We start from the raw sequence: 20,379 nt of genomic DNA on the forward strand, positions 1-20,379 counted from the left end.
AATTTAACACACTTGAGTTAACGCGCTGGGTTTTTATTACTTTGCAATTCTTCAGTAGTAAAAAACTTAGGTTGCTTACTTTTATAGCGGCGTGTTAGCATTTTTCGTTGCTACAGCTTCATAGACCTCTATGGTTATGAAGCTACTGCTAGGCTAAGCTAACGTTGGGAAATGTTTTTTTAATGACAGACATTTTAAACGGTGACGGTGGGAAAACTCACAGGTGTGAATAATTAAATTAATGGTGGCTGAGTTCCATTTAGCTTCCGTTAGTTTGTGGGCTCACTGACACAAACTACTGACTTAGTTAAACTGAACAAATCCATTAATGTTGGCTAAGTAACACCTGTGCTCTTCCTGTTAAAACATGTCTGTAACATGTAACAAAATGTCTGCCATGGAAAAGGCAGACATTTTCTATATATATATGTATATATACACATATGTATATGTATATGTATGTATATTATATATGTGTGTGTGTGTGTGTGTGTGTGTGTGTGTGTGTGTGTGTGTGTATATATGTATATATATATTTGTGTCCTTAAGTTTGACATCACATGTTTAATGGAGAGTACTGGAGGTGAAGGAGGTGAGGGAGGAAGGATGGAGCGAAGGTCAGGCCAAGATGATGAGGACGAGACCGAGCTGAAGGAAGCAGCAGAAGACCAGGCAGCGATTGTCCCAGAGGTAAGCTGCTGACAAATGAGTGGGGAATGCTGAGTTAGTATTTCCAAAAAAAAGTGTTCCTGTTTTGTCTACTGGTGCAGCAGTACCCATTTATTATGTGTAGGTTTTAAGGGAAATCTTTTTAAAGATAGCTCATGTGTTTCTAATCCAAACAATGTCAAAATCACCACTGTAGACAATGTTGTCCTCGGTAAATCACCTGTCAAGTCTCAAGCGTGTCGAGTGGACAGTTGTGCGCCAGACAAACAACAACAGACTGACAACAACAAGATCGATTATTATTATTAGTTTCTTCTTTTGATTACATGCTGTGATGCCACTGTAATAGAATAGAAAAATAGAAATACAGTGTTTGTGTGACAATACACATTAATACTGTATGTTCTTTCTCTGTGTGTGTCTCACAGGAACAGAGTGGACCAGAGCCTGATGACTTGGCACTTCACCTTCACCCTGCTCTTAGTGGTGCAGATGAAAACCTTTCTTTGGCTAATGACTCGGGTCAGTCATCCACTAACCCTGCGGGGGAATTAAAATTCACACCAGTGACACATAACAGCGCCACTCAATACACTCTCAGCAAAAGCATAGTTCATTAAAAAAACTACAGTGCTCACTCTCGCTGAAAACATGGCTGCAAGCAGTTACAGGAGGGAAAGAAAAGGAAACAAAATAGCTCACCTCATAAAATATACACCTTCTTAAGTCTATGATATATCTTAATAATATGTTTGCCCTTGTTTTTTTGACTGGAAACTGAAGTTTGTACACTGCTCATCCCCTGCACCAAACTCCATAGAGAGAGCCCATCTTTAGAGTCCAATGGCAATAATCTGTGCTGAAGATGACAATGCCTTTATTTACTTTAACTCTATTTTTTCTAAAGGATGACATGACATCAAATTGTAGCTCAGTATATAGAGAAAACACAGAAAAATGTGAATTTATAAGTTCAGTAGTACACAGTAGTGTTGAATGTTCTAAAAATAACTACATAAAATGATTATTTCCTGTTTTTCACCGCAAGACAATGCATCTCAAATGATGGCAACACTTCAACTCTCGAACCACAACACATCAAAGGACATGGACGATGAGCAGCAGCCGCTGCTGAAGGAGGAGGAAGAGGAGGAGTTAGTCGTTCTGGATCCTGAACATGTTTGTAGTTTCTTCGTTAATATGTTTGTGATCGAAAAATGTAATTATCATGTCACTGATGCTGTGTTTTTTTCTGCTGGCAGCCTCTGGTCAGAAAGCAACAAGCTGCTCTGAGCAACCACCTGAGAAAACAGCTGGAGAGGATCAACCTGGATTTAAAGGAAAAGGTTGTCTACTTTTGTAACAACTACATTTTCTCTGCCTCCCTACAATATGTCCAGAAGATGGTGCTGTGCACCTGTATTTTATCCTGACTTTTTTTTTCTTTGTGCAGCTAAAGGCCTGGCTTAATAACAAAAACACCACATTTTTTAAAAGGAGAATGTATTAAAGAGATGATGACCAGCTGATCAGTAGATTGTTTTCTGATTTCTGTCTCTGCTCTCTCACACTCACCCACTGCCACAGCTGGTACAGGAGAAGGAAGATGACAGACACAGAGAGGAGATTGGTGTTGAGATGTTCAGAGTTCAGGAGCAGCTGGCCAGACTCCATTCAAAGCTGGAGGAGCATCATCAGACCAGGGAACAGGCTGAAGCCAAACACCGGCAGGCTCAGGATCAGCTGGAGACAGTGAAGAGCCAATATTCCAGTTCTACCAGCCAACAAGGCAAAGCCAAAGCCAGTGGTGAGACTGCGCTGCCATTTCACCGTTTACATTAAACCCTTCATCCACATCTAAGATTATTAATTAAATCCATCATAATAATAACTGTATTTATACGACATGTTTAAAAAATCAAAAGTACAAACTGATTTTCACCGATAAAAGTTAAAAGACGGATAAAATTACATTAAGGATAGTTACACAAGCTAAGAATGGCCATGGTTGCTAATTATTATTAATCTTTCTGTTATCTCGAGATCATGGAATTATCGTCTGCTATTTTGTGATAATGAGATAAACAAATGAGTTATTTTCCAAGTGATAACCATCTGGCTAGTTTGGCAGTGAGGGATGTGGGTAGATGCAAGTGAAATTAAGGAGACAAGGGATAGACAACAAAAGATTCAGAGTTTGAAAAACAAGTTTTGGTAAAAATAATAGCTTCAGGGTATTTTAGGAAATGTGCCAAAGTCAGGAAAAAGCGGTTTATGGTGATGGCTGTTCTTGACTTCTGTAAATAGTTGTACAATAAAAGTACAAAGTACAAAGATGTAGTTTGCCTCATCTTCTCTTAAGATCACAGAGATCTTCAAAATAACTCTCTGTTCAAGCTTGTTCCAGGTTGAAAGTAGGAAAATGTATTTTTGTCAAGCTCTGTGCGGATAGAATGGACAGTAAAAGCGATTAAGTCCTGGGAACATAAGCTATAACTAATCTGAGTATATAAGATGTAGGAGGATAAATATGTGGGCAACAGGCCCATATGAAATTATACCAATGCAAGAGTCTGCACACACTATATATAGTATGGTAATGTTTATTTGGGAAATTGTCAATTCTACTGTAATTATAAACTTACTTAAATCCAGAAATCACAATCTGGATCCATCAGTTATTAGTAGACATTTTTCTCTAGGTATGTCCAGGTCAGGAAGAATTGATACACACATCTCCAACTCCAACATTGCTCTATAGGCTTTGTTTTAAAAGTAGCCACTAGTTTTGTCCATGAAAAAAGAGTGCAACAGCTTTTCACCAACAAAAACACTCAATCACTCTTAGTCCAAATCTCTAAACTCCACATTTAAGACATGTGTGAATGCTTTTCCTCTGTGTCTTCTCTGCAGTGTCCCAGCTACAGACTGAGACCGACAACCTGATGCTGCACCTCGTCTACACACAGAGAGTCAGTGAGGATCTGCGATCTCACGTCAAAGCCATGAAGAACGTTCGGGGCAAAGCGGCAGCTGAGAAGAACCATGCAGAAGACCAGAAACTGAAGCAGGTGCACAGGATGAAGCTAGACACACAACAACATCAGCTTTAGCTATGTTAGGTGTTATCATTGATGAACTTAATCTCACTGGTTCCCTTTCATCAGGATTTGTATTTGGACCATCTAACGAAGGACGTGGAGAAGCTGACTCAGCAGATAGACTTGTACGAGGCTCAGGCAAGAATTCAAGCAGAGGAGACACGGGCAGCTAAAGAGGCACACGCTGAGGTAATTGTAGTCTGAAATAAGACACTGTGTATTTACCTGTGAGATGAAAAAGCCAAACATCTACTGTCAGGACTTAACTCGGCATCAGTATACTCAACACTCAGTGGATTAAGATCAGCATTTACAGTTGTATTTGTGGCGACACAAGGAAAACAAGTCCAATATGTGTCCTCTTTTTAGACTCTTTCAATGTCTGAGACAGATATATACGTTTCTTTATCAGCTCAATGCTGCACAAAGTTTAGCAGCTTTTGCAAACAAACACTGTAGATGCTAAGATTCTCTTTCAAGCTGCAGCATCGAGTGAAGATCATCTGTCAGTTAGTTATCTCTACTTTTGGTCATTCATTTGACCCAGAGTGAATGTTAAGAAATGTTAAAACCGCTCATTAACTGAAAATGTTCTGTATACCTTACATTAACTGATAACACATAATAAGGGATTATAATGATAGTACTCTATCGACTTGGTTTTATAAGTTTATTTCTATAGAACATTTTAAACAAACAATTTAAAAACAAATGTATTCTGTATAGAATATTTAATAGAGGATACATTTGTCAGTATTATGTGATGAAGGCAGTTTATGTCATCCCCATTCACACACAGTATGTAGAACAAAACATAGATGGCTGTGGATCAGTGGTAGAGCAAGGGTACAATGATAATTAAACCATTTTAATTGTTTGTGTATTTTATATCTTACATAGCTCAAGCACATTGTGCTTTATATGAAGACAATTCTGGCCATTGTTAATGCTGACCATATAACAACATTGTTACTTTGTTGAACCACATGTAAGCTCTTAATATACAGTATACAGCCTCATGTTATGTGATTGTTGGTGTCTGTACGACACATGTTCAGTCATGTTTGTAAATGTGTGCAGGCTGAGATGGAAATGGAGTCTCTGCTGATGGTGCGTAAACAGCTGCTGCAGCAGTGGAAGAGCAGCCTGGTGGACATAAGGAGACGGAACGAGGCTTTGAACGCGATGAACGAGGCCTTACGGTGAGGAGGAGGAGGCTGTTTCTCATTCTCTTAAAATAAGCTAATGCAGCACAGACATGCTGTGCATGCTACAGTATGATCCATAAACAGCATCTTGGTGATTAAAGTGATAGATTGTTGCCTTTGTCTGGTTTTCAGGCCAAAATAAAAGAGAAATCTAAACAGAAATTACAGCTGCCTTGATAAAATACAGGTTTTTACTGGGATCAGCATTATGTGCAGATGTACAATACAACGGCATAGTGTGTGGATTGTATGATGACACATCAAATGCTCTCTATGCCATTCACTCACGCGTTCATACAGTGCATCTATGTCAGCACTTTTATTCTATCACATATTCCTGTGTCCACTTCTGTTTACACGTGCAGGCTTTCAAGCCAAGGGGACAAACAAATATACACATTATCAAATGATAAGACTGCAGTTAGACACATGATAATATTTATATATGTATATATGTATATATGTGTGTTTATATATATTTTAGAAATGTATTCTAGCATGACATATACAATACTTTAAACAACTGAAAGATTCAGACATGATGTACAATAACAATAATAGAATCTGACTTTATAAACTTGTTATTGTTTTTTTCTAATTTTTAAAATGATTTAATTCTAATTTGGTAAAGATTAAGGTTTTTGTGGTAGTTTTTTGCGCCAAATTGATATAAAATTGTTGTGGAATTTGTCGACCTTAATTAGACCTAAAAGAATTGATAATATATCTTTGATTAGCAGAGAAATTCAGAATCATAATCAGAAACAATTATTATAGAATTATTGCCAAGTAAGTAAAAAACATACAAGGCATTGTGGTACTTTGCTGCATGAGAGAATACAATATAATATAAAGACAGCACAATATAGAGGTAAATAATTCTGATTTTGTGCACTGCGGTGAATGTCCTGATGTCTAGGAGCTCCTCTCGTGAGTAAAACAAACATAATATTGACACACATATTTGCTCCAACAGGCTAAACTCTTTGTACATATTCTTTTTCAAATAACAGGTCTTTGATTTTATTAAAAATGATACATCACAGCATAGGAATGGTAATGAATATCAAAATGAAAGCGCACATCCACTGTTTTTCTTCTGCTTGACTGTGTTTTACTGTGACCACCACAGCATGACTGAGCACCAAGTCATCTTACTGGACAGAGAGATCGAGAGCTACAAGAAGTCCACCACTGAAGAGCAGGAGCAAAATGAGACACTGACTCTGCAGCTAAACTGGTCTCATATGGATGGAGCCACCTCTAGAAAACTAATGAGTCAGAAACAGGCCCAGCTAGAGGCTCTGCAGTCCCAGTACAGCACCTGCGTCCGCATTCTGAGGGAGACAGAGCGCACTCTTGCGCGGCTCACCAAGGTACAAAGAGGGCAAATGCCTCTGTGTTTGTCCCGAGAGAGCTTTATTTCACACTCTGATTCTTTATTTCATCTCTCCTTTCCTTTCCTCGGTCATTCTAGGAAACCGGCAGCCTCCAGGCTGAAGTCAACGATCAGAGGAGGCAGCAGGAGAAAGAGAGTGCCACACGTCTGGAGTTTGAGGACAAGATCATGAGCCACATGCAGCAGCAGCTCACCCACAACAAGGCTGCCAAGTACTCCCAGCAGCTCATCAGCAAGACCGCTGCACTCAAGAAACAAAAGGTAAGTATGGGATTTTACAGGAAGCTCCTTCCTAGAATAGAATAATTGTTATTGCACATCCATCCATCTTCTACCCCTTTATCCTCCACATGTGGGTCACGAGGGAGCGCTGGTGCCAATACCAGCTGACATAGGGCAAAGGCAGCATACACCCTGAACAGGTCACCAGTCCATCACAGGGCCACATAGAGACAAACAACCATCCACTCTCACCTCACAATCTCCATGCAGAACGGCCCTTCTTCAGACTGGGTCGCAAACCCGGGTCTTCTTGCTGCAAAGGCAAGAGTGGTAACCACTATACCAAACGTGTGGCCTGTCATTTTACATTATACAACACAATTTAAAGCAAATATCTCAGTTCAAGAACACAGTAATTGCAGTAATGTACATATATAGAACACAGAATGGCAGTGATTCCCAAAGACTGGGTCGGGACCCATAGAAGGGTCGCAGGAGATTTTTTTTAGATCCCCAAACTTAATTCTGTATTTAAAAAAAAAAAATAATAATAATCAGGATACGATTATATTAAATGTTGTGAATGTCCATGAGGAACCGCAGTAGACATCACAGAGTAGACGTTCCTATGTTGGGTAAATTCAACGTCATATGTAGAAAATAAGTGCATTGCTCCTTATTATGCCACAAAATGTGGGAAGCTATAGAAGTGGCATATTGAAGAAGAGAGGATGCAATAAAATCCCCAAAGCCACGTACAATATGTGTAGAATAACAACAATAATGTCTCTTCTTTTTTTTTTAGATGTCCCAGTTATGGCAGCTGGAGAACGAGTTGTTGGCGGTGGAACTGGAGAGCAGTGAGGTGGGCGAACATCTGGACAGCCTGGCCGTCGCTCAGGAAGCCCTGGATGAGGAAGTCGCTAAGTACAACAACTTACTCACGTCCAGCCATAATAAAATGTCATCCTTTGTGAAAGTCATCGAGCAGAGGCAGACCACCATCACCAATTTAAATAGGAAAATCGGTCAAATCGCAGCCAGCACTGGGGTGAGAGAGCCTGGAGAAGAAATGTCTCTTGATGTGGATTAATTAATATTTGAATTATGAATATAGTAATAATGCATCAGTAAAAATGCATCTCCTTCCCAGCATGAAGACTTAAGTCCTCTCCAAATCAAGATAGAAGCTCTGATGTCTCAGACTGAGGAGATGGCAGCCAATATGAAGCGTGACCAGCATCTTTGGATGAAACAGCAGGGCATTTTGGTCGGTCTCACCCAGGAGATCGAAGGCAACAGCAAGAACATGCTCAAACTGCAGACGGAACACACTGTGATGCAGCAGAAGAAAATACGTTTGGAGAGTAGGTTGATTTTTCTTACTAACTAACTAACTGAACAAACAGGTCATCAGTAATTTGAAAATAGGCAACCAGTGATGTGGCGACCTGTCCAGTGTACCTCACCTTTTGCCAACTGAGATTGACACCAGTGCCCCTCGGGATCCTCATGTGGAGGATAAAGCAGTCGAAGATTGAAGTATGGAATTGAATTTGAGTTATTTCCAGGTCTGGATAAGTATGGAAAAGGGGAAAAAAGTAAGGAAAAATGTTTGTGTTGTTTCCAGACTATTATCTCACTTTCTAAAATAAAATCTATTAATATATAAAAAATCAAAACAAGTTCCTAACGCAACATAGCCTACCTGTACATGATATGAAACTAATCAAGCTGGCTGTAGAATGGTGTTGCGTTACCATGGTTACTGTTACTGATTCTCATTGATTTATTATTTTCCATACGTGTTGTCGAGCCAGCCACCGATTGTCGGCTGCAACAGTGTCATGGGTCGATGAAAGTTTTCTGAGGGCTGGCTTCATGAAAAATGAGTGAAGGATTTCAATATTTATTTACATAATAAGCATCTAACAATTGGTATTCAGATGTTTAATATTGACTGTAAAATCCTCTGAGAAGTCTGGAAGTTTCAGTTTGGAAAAGTATGGAATTTTGAAATGTAAAATGTGTAGGAACTCAGTCAGTGTGTGAGTGACACATGGGGAAAAACAAAATAAAAAAAAATTAAACTTAAGGGACAGGAAACTACATCAGCCACAGAGGCTACTGGGAGCTCACAGCAGTTTGCATTTGGAAAAGTGATCATTTGTAGGCTCTAGCAGGCACATTTCTGTCATATATAGCATGTATCTACTGGAAGTTTGTGTAGAACTCTGTGCTGCACTGTAGAGCCAAGAATAGAACTTTTCGCGGCCTTCGCAGACTTCCGGTTTTCGGATAACGTTGCCCTCGCCAGCACTCTTGCGTGTTTTACCGACAAAGCGGGGGTCCGAGGGGCGACAATTTAGCGCATTGTACATTGTGTGTAATGCATTCACATAATTCAACATATCACATAATTCAACATATCACATAATTCAACATATATGTCACTATATTATAAACCTGCATAACATTTTTTTAATTATGATTGTTGCATTATTGTTACAGTTTAGTCAAATAAAGTAAAGGAAGTGACATCGAGTGAAATTTGGGGACAGTTAGAAAATGAACAGCTCCTTTAGCCTGTAGTTCCCTTTGTACTGACTCCATGTTCTCTCTCCTCCAGAACAGATTGAGGCAGAGCATCAGGAGCTGACAGAGTTGGAGAAGAACATGAAGACACTGCGTGGAGACCTGCTGAAGCTCAACACCTTCCTCAGCAAGAACGGGCAGCTCAGCCAAACCCTGGAGCAGGAGAACATGCTGATGGAGACAGATTTCCTCCACAGACTTAAGGCACAGCACATCCATTAACTCCATCTTTAACTGTGTTAATTTGTGCAAATTTGTGTTATTGATGAAATGTGATGTGTTTAGGAGGCAGAGTGGGAGTCAGTTGAGATGCAGATGAAAGTGGAGAAGACCGAGGAGGAAAAAGAACGACTTCTCAACAGCCTGGTGGAAGCTGAGTCAGTCACACGTTTGCTTTTTCACTGTGTCTGTTTGCCAGTCATTAAGATATTTGACAACAATAAAGGATGTTTGCTTTATGCACAATAAAACATGTAAGGTATATTGCTGTGCATAATGGAAAATATGATATCTTCAGTTACATAGTTACCTCTACGATAGTATTTATATCTTGATCTACATTTTCTTTGCAGCCTTTTATGCTTATGAGGCTGTTTTTTTGTTTTTTGTTGTTGGTCCTTTTATTGAGTGTGTGTCTGCATTTTGTGTCCTATAGGAGGCAGATCATGCTGTGGGAGAAGAAGATCCAGCTTGTGAAGGAGACTCGTTCAGCTGTGGACTCTGAAGTGGGCCAGGGAGAAATCCAGATGATGAAGACTGAGATACACCGTATGGAGGTAAACACAAACAGACGAGGCAGAAAATAACATTTCATAAACGTGATAATAACTTGGTCCCACTGTCACAAGACCGTTCAGATATTTGCTCAAAATATCTGTCTGTTTTTGGTCCTTTTTTCAGTTTTTAGTGCAATTAAATAAGATGATTACACTGTAGATATATCGTTGAGTGATAGAAAGTGTTGTCCAGGTGACTTGTGGATGTGGATATTTTGCTTCCTACACTGATGCACAGTTACAGTTAGTTGTCTACTGTCCTTTTGTAATCTTTCACAAAAATGTGTTTTGTTTTGTTTTTTAAAGAAAAAAGATAAAAATGTGTTTGCACGAGATCTAATTTCTTGGCACCAAATATATATATCTTGTGTGCACACGATATTCGTCATATCATGAACTTAAAGAAAGTAAGAAAGAAAGAAGAGTACATTTATGTCAGCTACTAAATTCACATTGTTTTTCTCCCACTCACTCTGTTTTTGTGTGTGCGTGCATATGCAGGTGCGACTGAATCAGCTGAGGAAGCAGCAGGAGCAGCTGGTGAGGGAAAGTGAGGCCACGGTGGCGAGGAGAGAAACCCTGGTTCTCCGCAGGGAGGTGATGGTTCACAGCTCCCACAGACAAACCTCAAAGGGCGACCTGAGCCGCCACACACAGAGTCTGCAGCGCAAGATCAGGGACACGCTCAAGGTCAGAGACACCGATCTCCCACGTCTGACTATACTGTATACCTGTACCTGTATAATGTTCCTGAAGCAGTGTTATCATCCATGTGTATGCGTATCTCACATGTCTTAAGCATGTGCCAGAGTGTGAGCAGGGGATCAGGGAGCTACAGGAGAACCAAGTGAGTCTGAGTGACAGACTTTCACAGCAGAAGCAGCAGCTGATAGAACTGAGCAGCACCAGCTACAGCCTGGACCATGACTTTGCAAACTGTCAGGATATGAAAGACAAGGTAAGAAATGCTCATTGTGCACAATACACTTTATTAAACCTCATTAATGAATGCTGTCATCTGACTAAACTGTAACACTGCTTCAAACGGTGTTTAAAATACCTTTATTTAAGTCTCTTTGACAAGTGGACCTGAGCCAAAACAGAGTCAGTCAGCAGCATCACACATGCAACTACACGTGAAGCAGATGCAGAGTTTCTCCTGTTCACACATTGTATATAAGTTACAAAAAAGTCTCTGAGACCATGTGAGGAAATGAGAGACGGAAGATTGTTCCAAGACTGTGGAACCCCCCCCCCCCCCCAAAAAAACAGGCTTGATTTACCTGTCTGTTCTGACAGAGAGGACTTTAAACACAGCTGTGAGACCTGTGATTATTACTTATTTTATAACCTTGTAGAAAGACTTCTGTCTCAAGTAAGTTACTATTGTCATGTAACAAGTCAGTGCTCTATTAAATACCGTGGAGAGATCATGTAGAATCAAAACTTGCATTTAGTAGATTCTTTGGTGTCCTTATCTGTGAACAAGAGGAAACTAAGACACATTGATCACTATCTCAGGAAACACAGGTGAGTATTTCAATCACACTTTACTCTGATTTTGTTTTCATACTGCTTAATCCCCTGATTATTTTTGTTTATTATTATTGCTAGTAATAGTGTAGTAGCATTGCAATTATTATTTATATATATATATAATATTATTATATAAATTATTTTTGAGTTTTATTTGAACTTTTATGTGTTTTTCTGGGTGAGATTTTCCTATGAGTCCCAATTGGTTTGTTACTCATGCTAACTTGACATTATTTGATGATGTATTTATGTGTGTACAAACGAAATAAAACAGGAAAATTAAACTTTCCTGGAATAAAGTATGCACAACATTAACAGTATCAGCAATATTAGTATTAGGACCATGCAGATGGAGATTTTTTATTTTATTTTTCCATGACGAGATAAATTCAACTCAAAAGTTTGAGAATAAATGACATGTTCAAAAGTCGAGGTTAAAGTGGACATGTCGACTTAAAATTCCCAACTTTATTCTCGAATGTTTGAGTTTAAAGTCAAAATGTCAAAGTAAATCTTGACATGGCAAGAACATATTTGTTTTCTTCATGTGTGGCCAGAATACACCGTCACAGCAGAATCATTCAAAGAGAAAGATGTCACTTTCTGGAAGTGACAGAGACATAGAGCCCAGTCTTTGCCAGATGATCAGTGTGATATGACTGAATAGAGATCACTGAGAGTGATGTGTGTTTTACTATTTATGTGTTATAGTGGTTTGCATCTGCATTCTGACTGTTAATGACTTTTAACTATTCAGCCAACTTCTATATGATGCTGTATGTATTTTGTTGACGCTTCCTTTGTCTTAAATAAGAGCTGCTACGTGTCAATCTCTATTTACAGCTGAAATATGCACCCTTAGTCCTAACCCTCTGCCGGTAAATGTGAATAATAATGGGATGAAGGTGTGGTGACAACATGTTAAAGACGTTTTCTAGGTCGACATGGCTGAAGATTTAGTGTCTTAAGCAACACAGTTTCCACACCTTACAGCCTCTCCCACTAACCAAGAATAACAGGTGGAACTACTCATTGTTGTCTGTTGTTAGTGGTAAACTTTCTAACAAGTTAAAGCAGCAAACATTTCCACTCTCATTTTTTTATTTATTTTTTTCCCCCAGAACGTAGCCCACCTGGTGGCTCTGCAGAGCCGGATGAAGAGGCTGCAGGGCGTACGTCAGGGCAGCTACCAGGCTCTGTCCACCAGCGAGTCAGTCGATGTCACCCTGCAAAGTCAGATAGAGCGTGTGCACGCGACCAGCGCCATCTTGCACCGTGTCTGTGAGGAATTTCCCCAGCACCAGGGGAGTCTCCACAGGCTGTCATTATCTCTAGCAGCACGAACACAGGCTCTGGATCAGGAGGCGGCTTGAGAGTGAGAAGATGTGATGTTCCCTGTGTCTGTATTTATTATTATTATTGTTATTTATTGTCATGAAGCTTATTGTTGTCTTCCTCCTGTGCTGCAGGACACCAGGAGGGTGGAGCTCGATCATCTGCGTCGGTGTTTTCCATCCTTAAGAAATGTTCTAAACTCACATTCACAGTCACATCGATTTAGTTTTATTCAGTTTGAATAAATGCAGTTTTTTATGTGTACCAAAACTGCGTCACCCTCCTTTGTTGTCATGGCCTTGAGTCGAGTCGTGGCAGGGGAGTGTTTAGACATGACAGTGAGTAAAGGAGAGTAAATGGAGGAGGAAGTTGAGATGAGGTTTGGATCAAAGAGAGAGATAAGGGTTCACTCACGCACCCACTCATGGTCTGCCACTTTATCTGACTACAGTCAGCCAGAGGAAAAAACAGAGATGACGAAGTGCTTCCACAGACCAGGTTAACAAAAGTCAAACAAGATGACAGATGAGGAACAAACAAAAATAATAAGGAATAAAAAAGTGCAATATTAAAGCTTAATGAAGTATAAAAAGGTTTAGACGTATAAAATAATGAAAACTGTCAAAATATGAATAGTCAAGGTCAGATATTTAAAGACAAGGTTTATGCCAAGCTACAGTATAAAACTGAGTTTTAAGAAGTGGTTTAAAAGATGTCAATGATTCTGTGCGCCTTACCTCCTCAGACAGGTCGTTCCAAAGTTGAGAGGCCCTGATGGCAAAGGCTCCGTCTCCTCTGGGTTCTTAGGTAGAACCAGGAGGGCTCTGCCCGAGGACATAATGCTGCACGGTGGCTCGTATAAGGTGAGCATTTCTGAAGTTCAGAAATGGTTCTAAAACGTACATGGAGCAATTTCATATTAAAAAAAAAAAGGCATCTAAGATCATCAGGTGCAATATTACTGTGCTGAACGATTGTGACGCCATTTTAAATACTTTATTTGGGCATGTGATTGTTTGATTCCTGTAATTTCAAGCAGATGTGCTAAGCACTGGCTGGACGTATTATACTGAACAAACTGCAGCAACCACAACTAACCACAGCCGCCGCAGGCCTTTCTGCTGACGTCAACGGTGAACACTTGCTGACAGAATGTCGTGGAACCAGTTCCTGAGGCTGTATGTTCTCCATGTGCACCATCTTCTACTCAGTCTGTGTGTCTGTGTGTGTGTGAAGATGTTCCATGTAACCCAGAGGCACATTGTCACGGTATAAGGGCAGCGTGCATGCACAGGTGTGGCAACGCAAACAGCTCAATATCTGCATCTGCATCTAAACTAAACACGACAAACCCACTCTCAACATACACGAGATGATCAGCACTTTCAACACAATATTTATTTGTGTAATTACTCTTGGCTGCAGCTACAGTTGTATGTTGTATGTTGGGGAAAAGTCCCACAGAGTTTTCTTTTGTTCAGGGAACAACATTTTATTTCTATTGTGATTTAACTGTTAGTTTGCTGCTGCTGTCATCAGAAAATCTCTGTCAAGTGGAACTATCAGACCTGATTGAGGGAGCGTTTGTGTGTATACAGCAGCAGAGCAATGGCAGACGGGGACAGGAAGCATTTATCCTGTCAAACTGTGGAACAACCATATCTTTTTCCTTTTTTCTTTTGCAGCAGAATTCATTTCTGTTGCTTCTTTGTGTTTTTAGCACAATTTTGCCTTTGTCTCCGTCTTGACATAAAGCAAGTCACTTGTATGAGAGTAAAAGTTGTTAAGGTCTAAACCCTACTATACTGGGAAACAGAGTCATGTAGAGCTGACTAAGGGCTTGTTTAGACAGCAGCCCAAATCAGGTTTTTCCATATTATCCAGATTGTATCTAGCTAGACTTTTTGGCGTTCTGAACAGTTAAAAAGAACTAATAAGATCCCAACGGCAACGGCAACAACTATGACGTAGATCTGAAACAGTAGAAGTTTAAAAATCAGATGAAAGTTTGCGCGCCGGCTCCACATTTGGGAGAGGAACAGGTTCAGATGTCTGTAATATTTTGGTAATAGTCATTTGTTGATAAGAAGTTAAAATTATGCATAGTTTTAATGTTTTTGATGTGCAAATTCTGGGTCTGTTCAGTGAAGCCAATGCTGAAGTGCCTGAAACCTATATTCTCTAAAATGGTCAGCAGGGGCAACTCCACTCGTCCATGAGAAAATTATCCTTCTTCTCAATTAATTAATTTTTATTGCTCACTAGTTTCAGTTATTCAATACAACTATGGGCACAGGAAACACAGGATACCTCACAATACGATACGCGATAGATACATGGTCCACAATACTAATATAACGCTTTACGCCGATTCTGTAATAATCAATATATTGCAAGACAATCATATAGCGGTACATCACCATATCTGTTTAACTGAAGAAAACAAAACATCCTTCCAAAGTTAAAAGTGCAGGATTTCTCTATTTATTCACAACACATAGAACAAAGGGCATAAAGTCTATGTATTGAACGTGGATGGAGCATCTCTTAACGTAGCTTTCTCCATAATCTTTTCCACCATTATCCCTCTGTACATTTCCTTTTCTTCAGCCAGGTAACTTCCACCCAAGTTTCCCTTATTCATTTGAGCAGCGCCACCATGAGGAGACATGAAGTAGCTACGCCGGGTGAGTGAAAGTGGCAGAGACTGTTTACTTTAAAGCACCTTAATTTGTTCATTACAATATCGATTATTTGATTATTTATAAAGCGTATTCATTATCGTATTGAACGAAGACGAACAACGATATATATCACCAAATTACTTTTTTGAACAACCCCTAAATATAACATGATATCATTATAAATTATGGTCACTTTAGATGCAAAAAGATGATAAATGAAGTGGAGCATGGACACTGATTGTGTTTCTTTATGAACTGCAATGACCTGTTGAGATTTTACTGCTGGAGTAAAAATAGAACACTTTTATGACGCGATCACACTGTTATAAAGTTCATCTCAGACTCGGTAACTCCGGCCGTACGTTTATTATTAGTTTATTCAGATTTTTGCAGATTTTTATTCTTCAACTTGTTCTGCAGCTAAAAATATGATCATCATGTTTTCCATGAGGACATACTGTCGCTCCACAGATTCACTGTTTTATTTCCCATGTTTATTCCCACACATGTTGAATGGGGAAATTCCCACTGCTGCTCAACAGTGTTCTCCTCCCTGCGTGAAACAATAATACGGGAGATAAGAAAGATCTGAGCCGTTAACGGAGGCTTCAGGTTACGCAACCTATTTTTATTACATTTGTTGCCAAAATATAAGATTAGCCGAACATGAATGAAGTGCTGAGCAGTAGAAACATGCTGGGTTTTTTTTGTTTTTTTTTAAGTCAAATGAAGATTGCAACTTATTTGTACCCATATAAGATTCATTCAAACTTGTGGAAAGCTTGTGCTGCATTTTCATCAGTTTTTGTGTGGCCAAGTACTTTTGTGAAATTATGTCAGGTGTGATTAACCAATTACATACATTTGCTAATGATTATCATTTTCATGTAGGTTCAAACACAGACTAAAAACAAACAGAGACATCTGTGTATGAGGCTTAACACTATTATTATTATTATTATTAGTAGTAGTAGTAGTAGTAGTAGTAGTAGTAGTAAGAAAAGGAAATTGAGACATAATAATTAGGTGACATTTCTTCAGATTGCACATTGTAACTAAGCAAGATGAAAACAAAGATGTCCTCTTTTCTATATTTAGCAGAGGTGGAAAAAGTACTAAAATATTGTACTCAAGTAAAAGTACCAATACTTTGATGAAATATTACTCAAGTAGAAGTGAAAGTATTCATCTGAAAATGTACTCAAGTAGAAGTAAAAAGTAGTTTATTTGAAATGTACTTTAAGTAAATGTTACTTAGTTACTTTGCGTGGGGTGTGAGGGGTCAGAAATCCAAAGCTACTTTGAAGCTCATGCGCCCGGTGCGACACAGGATATTACGTCACTTTTGGCCACGCCCTCTATGTTCACGCACCAGTGCTGGTGTTAATCACATCATCATTCGTCTGGTTCTGGTGTATATTTTCCCCCTGTAGGTCTTCATTGAGCTGAATTTGTATTTTTACTCAGTAACGAATAGGATTTATTAGGGTTCGAGCACGACTGTGCAAGAACCCTATTGTAATTGAAAGAGTTATTATTATTATTAGGGTTCGAGCACGACTGTGCAAGAACCCTATTGTAATTGAAGGAGTTATTAGGGTTCGAGCACGACTGTGCAAGAACCCTATTGTAATTGAAGGAGTTATTATTATTATTATTATTATTATTATTAGGGTTCGAGCACGACTGTGCAAGAACCCTATTGTAATTGAAAGAGTTATTATTAGGGTTCGAGCACGACTGTGCAAGAACCCTATTGTAATCGTAAGAGTTATTATTATTATTCTTCACACGAAGAAAGTGCCTTTTTGAAGGCCTAAACGGATCTCAAACCTCGTGAATTTTTGGGACAACATCAGACCTAACTTAAATCGCCGAACCAAAGTGGTTCGGTGAATGTGCGTCAAAAAATGGAAGTGGGCGGGGCTTCAGACTGACGCAAAAAAGTGCTACTAGGTCAATTCCTGTCGGGAATAACGTACATGAACGAAACTTGGTACACACGTTCATTAGGTTGTGCCATGGGCAAAAGTCAATCACAAGTTTTCTGTGAAACCTACAGGAAGGCCACCATCTTGGATTGAAGGCGAAAACGGAGGCGTTTTTGGCGAATTTACAGCATAACTTGCCGTAGATACCAAAATCTACAGTTTTTGAGCAATCACCTTCAAACTTGGCGAGGTCGATGTGGACCAGTTGAGGTACGATCTAATCTGAAAAGTTTTTTGAAATCTTGCATTGCGCACGAGATAGGTGGCGCCAAAGTTGGCAAAAATTCCAAATTTTCCCAACACGCAACGAAACGCTTATAACTTTACGATGGAAGGTCAAGTCGGAGCCAAACTTGCCATGATTGATGGTGGGTAGTTGCTGAAGACACCTATGCAAAAATGATCACATTTGAAACCATCGCCTCCTGGTGGTGGAAGAGAATATACAAAAAAAAAGTTAATTTACGATTTCGGTAATAACTTTTACAGAGATTGTCGTATCCGACTCAAAATGACACTGAAACATTGAAAACACATGGTAGATGATGCGTGTTGAATATGATAGCGCATTCTTTAACGGTGTAGCGAGGTGCAGGGTGCAAAGTCGGATTTTTGCGACAAAAAAACAAACTCTTATAACTTTGCGAGTCCTGGTCCAAACTGAACCAAACTTCCTTGGATTGATGTTCCTCCAGCCCTGACAATGTCTATATGAAAATATTTAATTTCGAAAACAGCGCCCCCTGGTGGCAACAGAAAGAATTTTATTTGCTATAAAATCTATCTAGTCCTAGAGCTTTTGTGCTATCACCTTCAAACTTGGCGAGGTCAATGTGGACGAGTTTTGGATCAAATGTTATTGAAACTGTTTTAAAATGTCGCACGGCGTACAAGATAGGGGGCGCTAAAGTTGGCGATCATTCTGATGTTGACCAAATCTCTTATAACTTTGCATTGGAAGGTCAGATATGAACCAAACTTGCCGTGGTTCATGATCGATAGTTCTTAAAGATGAATATAAAAAAACGGTCACGTTCGGAAACAGCGCCTCTAGTGGTGAGAGGATTATTACCCAAAAAAAGTACATTTATGATGATAACTTTGTGAATCCTGTTCCGATTTGAACCAAACTTCCTTGGATCGATGACAGTCCGACCCTGAACAAGTCTACATGAAAATATTTAATTTCGAAAACAGCGCCCCCTGGTGGAAACAGAAAGAATTTTATTTGCTATAAAATCTATCTTGTCCTAGAGCTTTTGTGCTATCACCTTCAAACTTGGCGAGGTCAATGTGGACGAGTTGAGGATCAAATGTTATTGAAAGCTTTCTAAAATGTCGCACAGCGTACGAGAAAGGGGGCGCTAAAGTTAGCAAACATTCTGATTTGTAAAGACAGACAACAAAACACTTATAACTTTGCAATGGAGGATCCAATGTCCTTCCCTGGATTGATGCCTTGGAGTAGTCTATATGACAATATTCAATGTCTTAACGACGCCCCCTGGTGGCAGCAGACTATGCCATCTACTGTGCAACACAAAAGAAACTGGTATAACTTTGTAAATCCTGTTCCAATCTGAACCAAACTTCCTTGGATTGATGACAGTCTGACCCTGAAAAAGTCTATATGAAAATCTTCAATTTAAAAAACAGCGCCCCCTGGTTGCTGGATATAACATTACATATCACACTTTTTTATGCTGCTATAACAGGGATTGTTGTATCATCCTCATACGTGATATGTGGGACCACAAAACCGCTCCGACCATGTCAGCAACAGATGACTTCCTGACAGGAAGTGGATCCGCCGCAACAGGAAGTAGAATGTAACTTTGCCATACATTGCCCGATCGCCACGAAACATGATATGTGAGTCAATAGAACTTCCCTGAACATGTTAATGGACACGCCTTTGACCAAACAGGAAGTCAGCCATTTTAAACAGGAAGTCCCCTGTAACTTTACCGTACATTGATCAATCTGCATGGAACTTGACACGTGAGACCAGGAACCTATCCTGGACATGTCTGCAAAAGCTAAACTCCAAACAGGAAGTGGAACGCCAAAACAGGAAGTAGAATGTAACTTTGCCATACATTCCCAGACATCCACGCAACATGAAATGTGAGTCAAGGGAACTTCCCTGAACATGTTAATAGACACGCTCTGACCCAACAGGAAGTCAGCCATTTTAACAGGAAGTGCCCTCTAACTTTACTGTACATTGACCGCTCTGCATGGAACTTGGTATGTGAGGCCAAGGACCTATCCTGAACACGCAAACAATGTCCTCCCGACAGAAAGTGTAACGCACTTAACAGGAAATATTATATGACTTCACTCCACAGCCCAACATCCGCACGGACGGCGCCAATTAGAACTACAACAGCAAGCAGCGAATGAACGAGAGACGAGATCAGGGCGCAAGCGACGAGGTGGGCGCGGGTCGCGACGTAGCGTCAAGCTCGAACCCGTTACCACCGCTTGTTATTAGGGTTCGAGCACGACTGTGCAAGAACCCTATTGTAATCGTAAGAGTTATTATTATTATTCTTCTTCACCAAAAAAAAGTGCCTTTTTGAAGGCCTAAACGGATCCCAAACCTCACGAATTTTCGGGACAACATCAGACCTCGCTAAAAATTTTGTAAAATAGTGGTTCGGTGAATGTGCGTCAAAAAATGGAAGTGGGCGGGGCTTCAGACTGACGCAAAAAAGTGCTACTAGGTCAACTCCTGTCGGGAATAACGTACATGGACGAAACTTGGTACACACGTTCATTAGGTTGTGCCATGGGCAAAAGTCAATCACAAGTTTTCTGTGAAACCTACAGGAAGGCCGCCATCTTGGATTGAAGGCGA

At 39.8% G+C, this 20,379-nt stretch overlaps 1 protein-coding gene across 1 annotated transcript; it reads left to right on the forward strand.

Moving 5' to 3' along the window:
- Window positions 1-606: 606 nt before the first annotated feature.
- On the forward strand, window positions 607-12,879 carry ccdc40 (coiled-coil domain 40 molecular ruler complex subunit; the record flags this gene model as incomplete). The annotated part of the gene is made up of 18 exons (XM_083906047.1): window positions 607-690; window positions 1,098-1,191; window positions 1,718-1,848; window positions 1,932-2,075; window positions 2,257-2,476; window positions 3,583-3,740; window positions 3,837-3,959; window positions 4,851-4,972; window positions 6,111-6,354; window positions 6,456-6,638; window positions 7,405-7,650; window positions 7,753-7,966; window positions 9,229-9,398; window positions 9,480-9,571; window positions 9,850-9,970; window positions 10,472-10,660; window positions 10,770-10,928; window positions 12,628-12,879. 18 exons carry the CDS (start codon window positions 607-609, stop codon window positions 12,877-12,879), a joined length of 2,946 nt encoding a protein of 981 aa, XP_083762173.1.
- Between the last annotated feature and the right edge of the window lie 7,500 nt (window positions 12,880-20,379).

This window comes from Microchirus variegatus, assembly GCF_963457635.1.
Source record: "Microchirus variegatus genome assembly, chromosome: 19".
Taxonomy (NCBI): Eukaryota; Metazoa; Chordata; class Actinopteri; order Pleuronectiformes; family Soleidae; genus Microchirus; species Microchirus variegatus.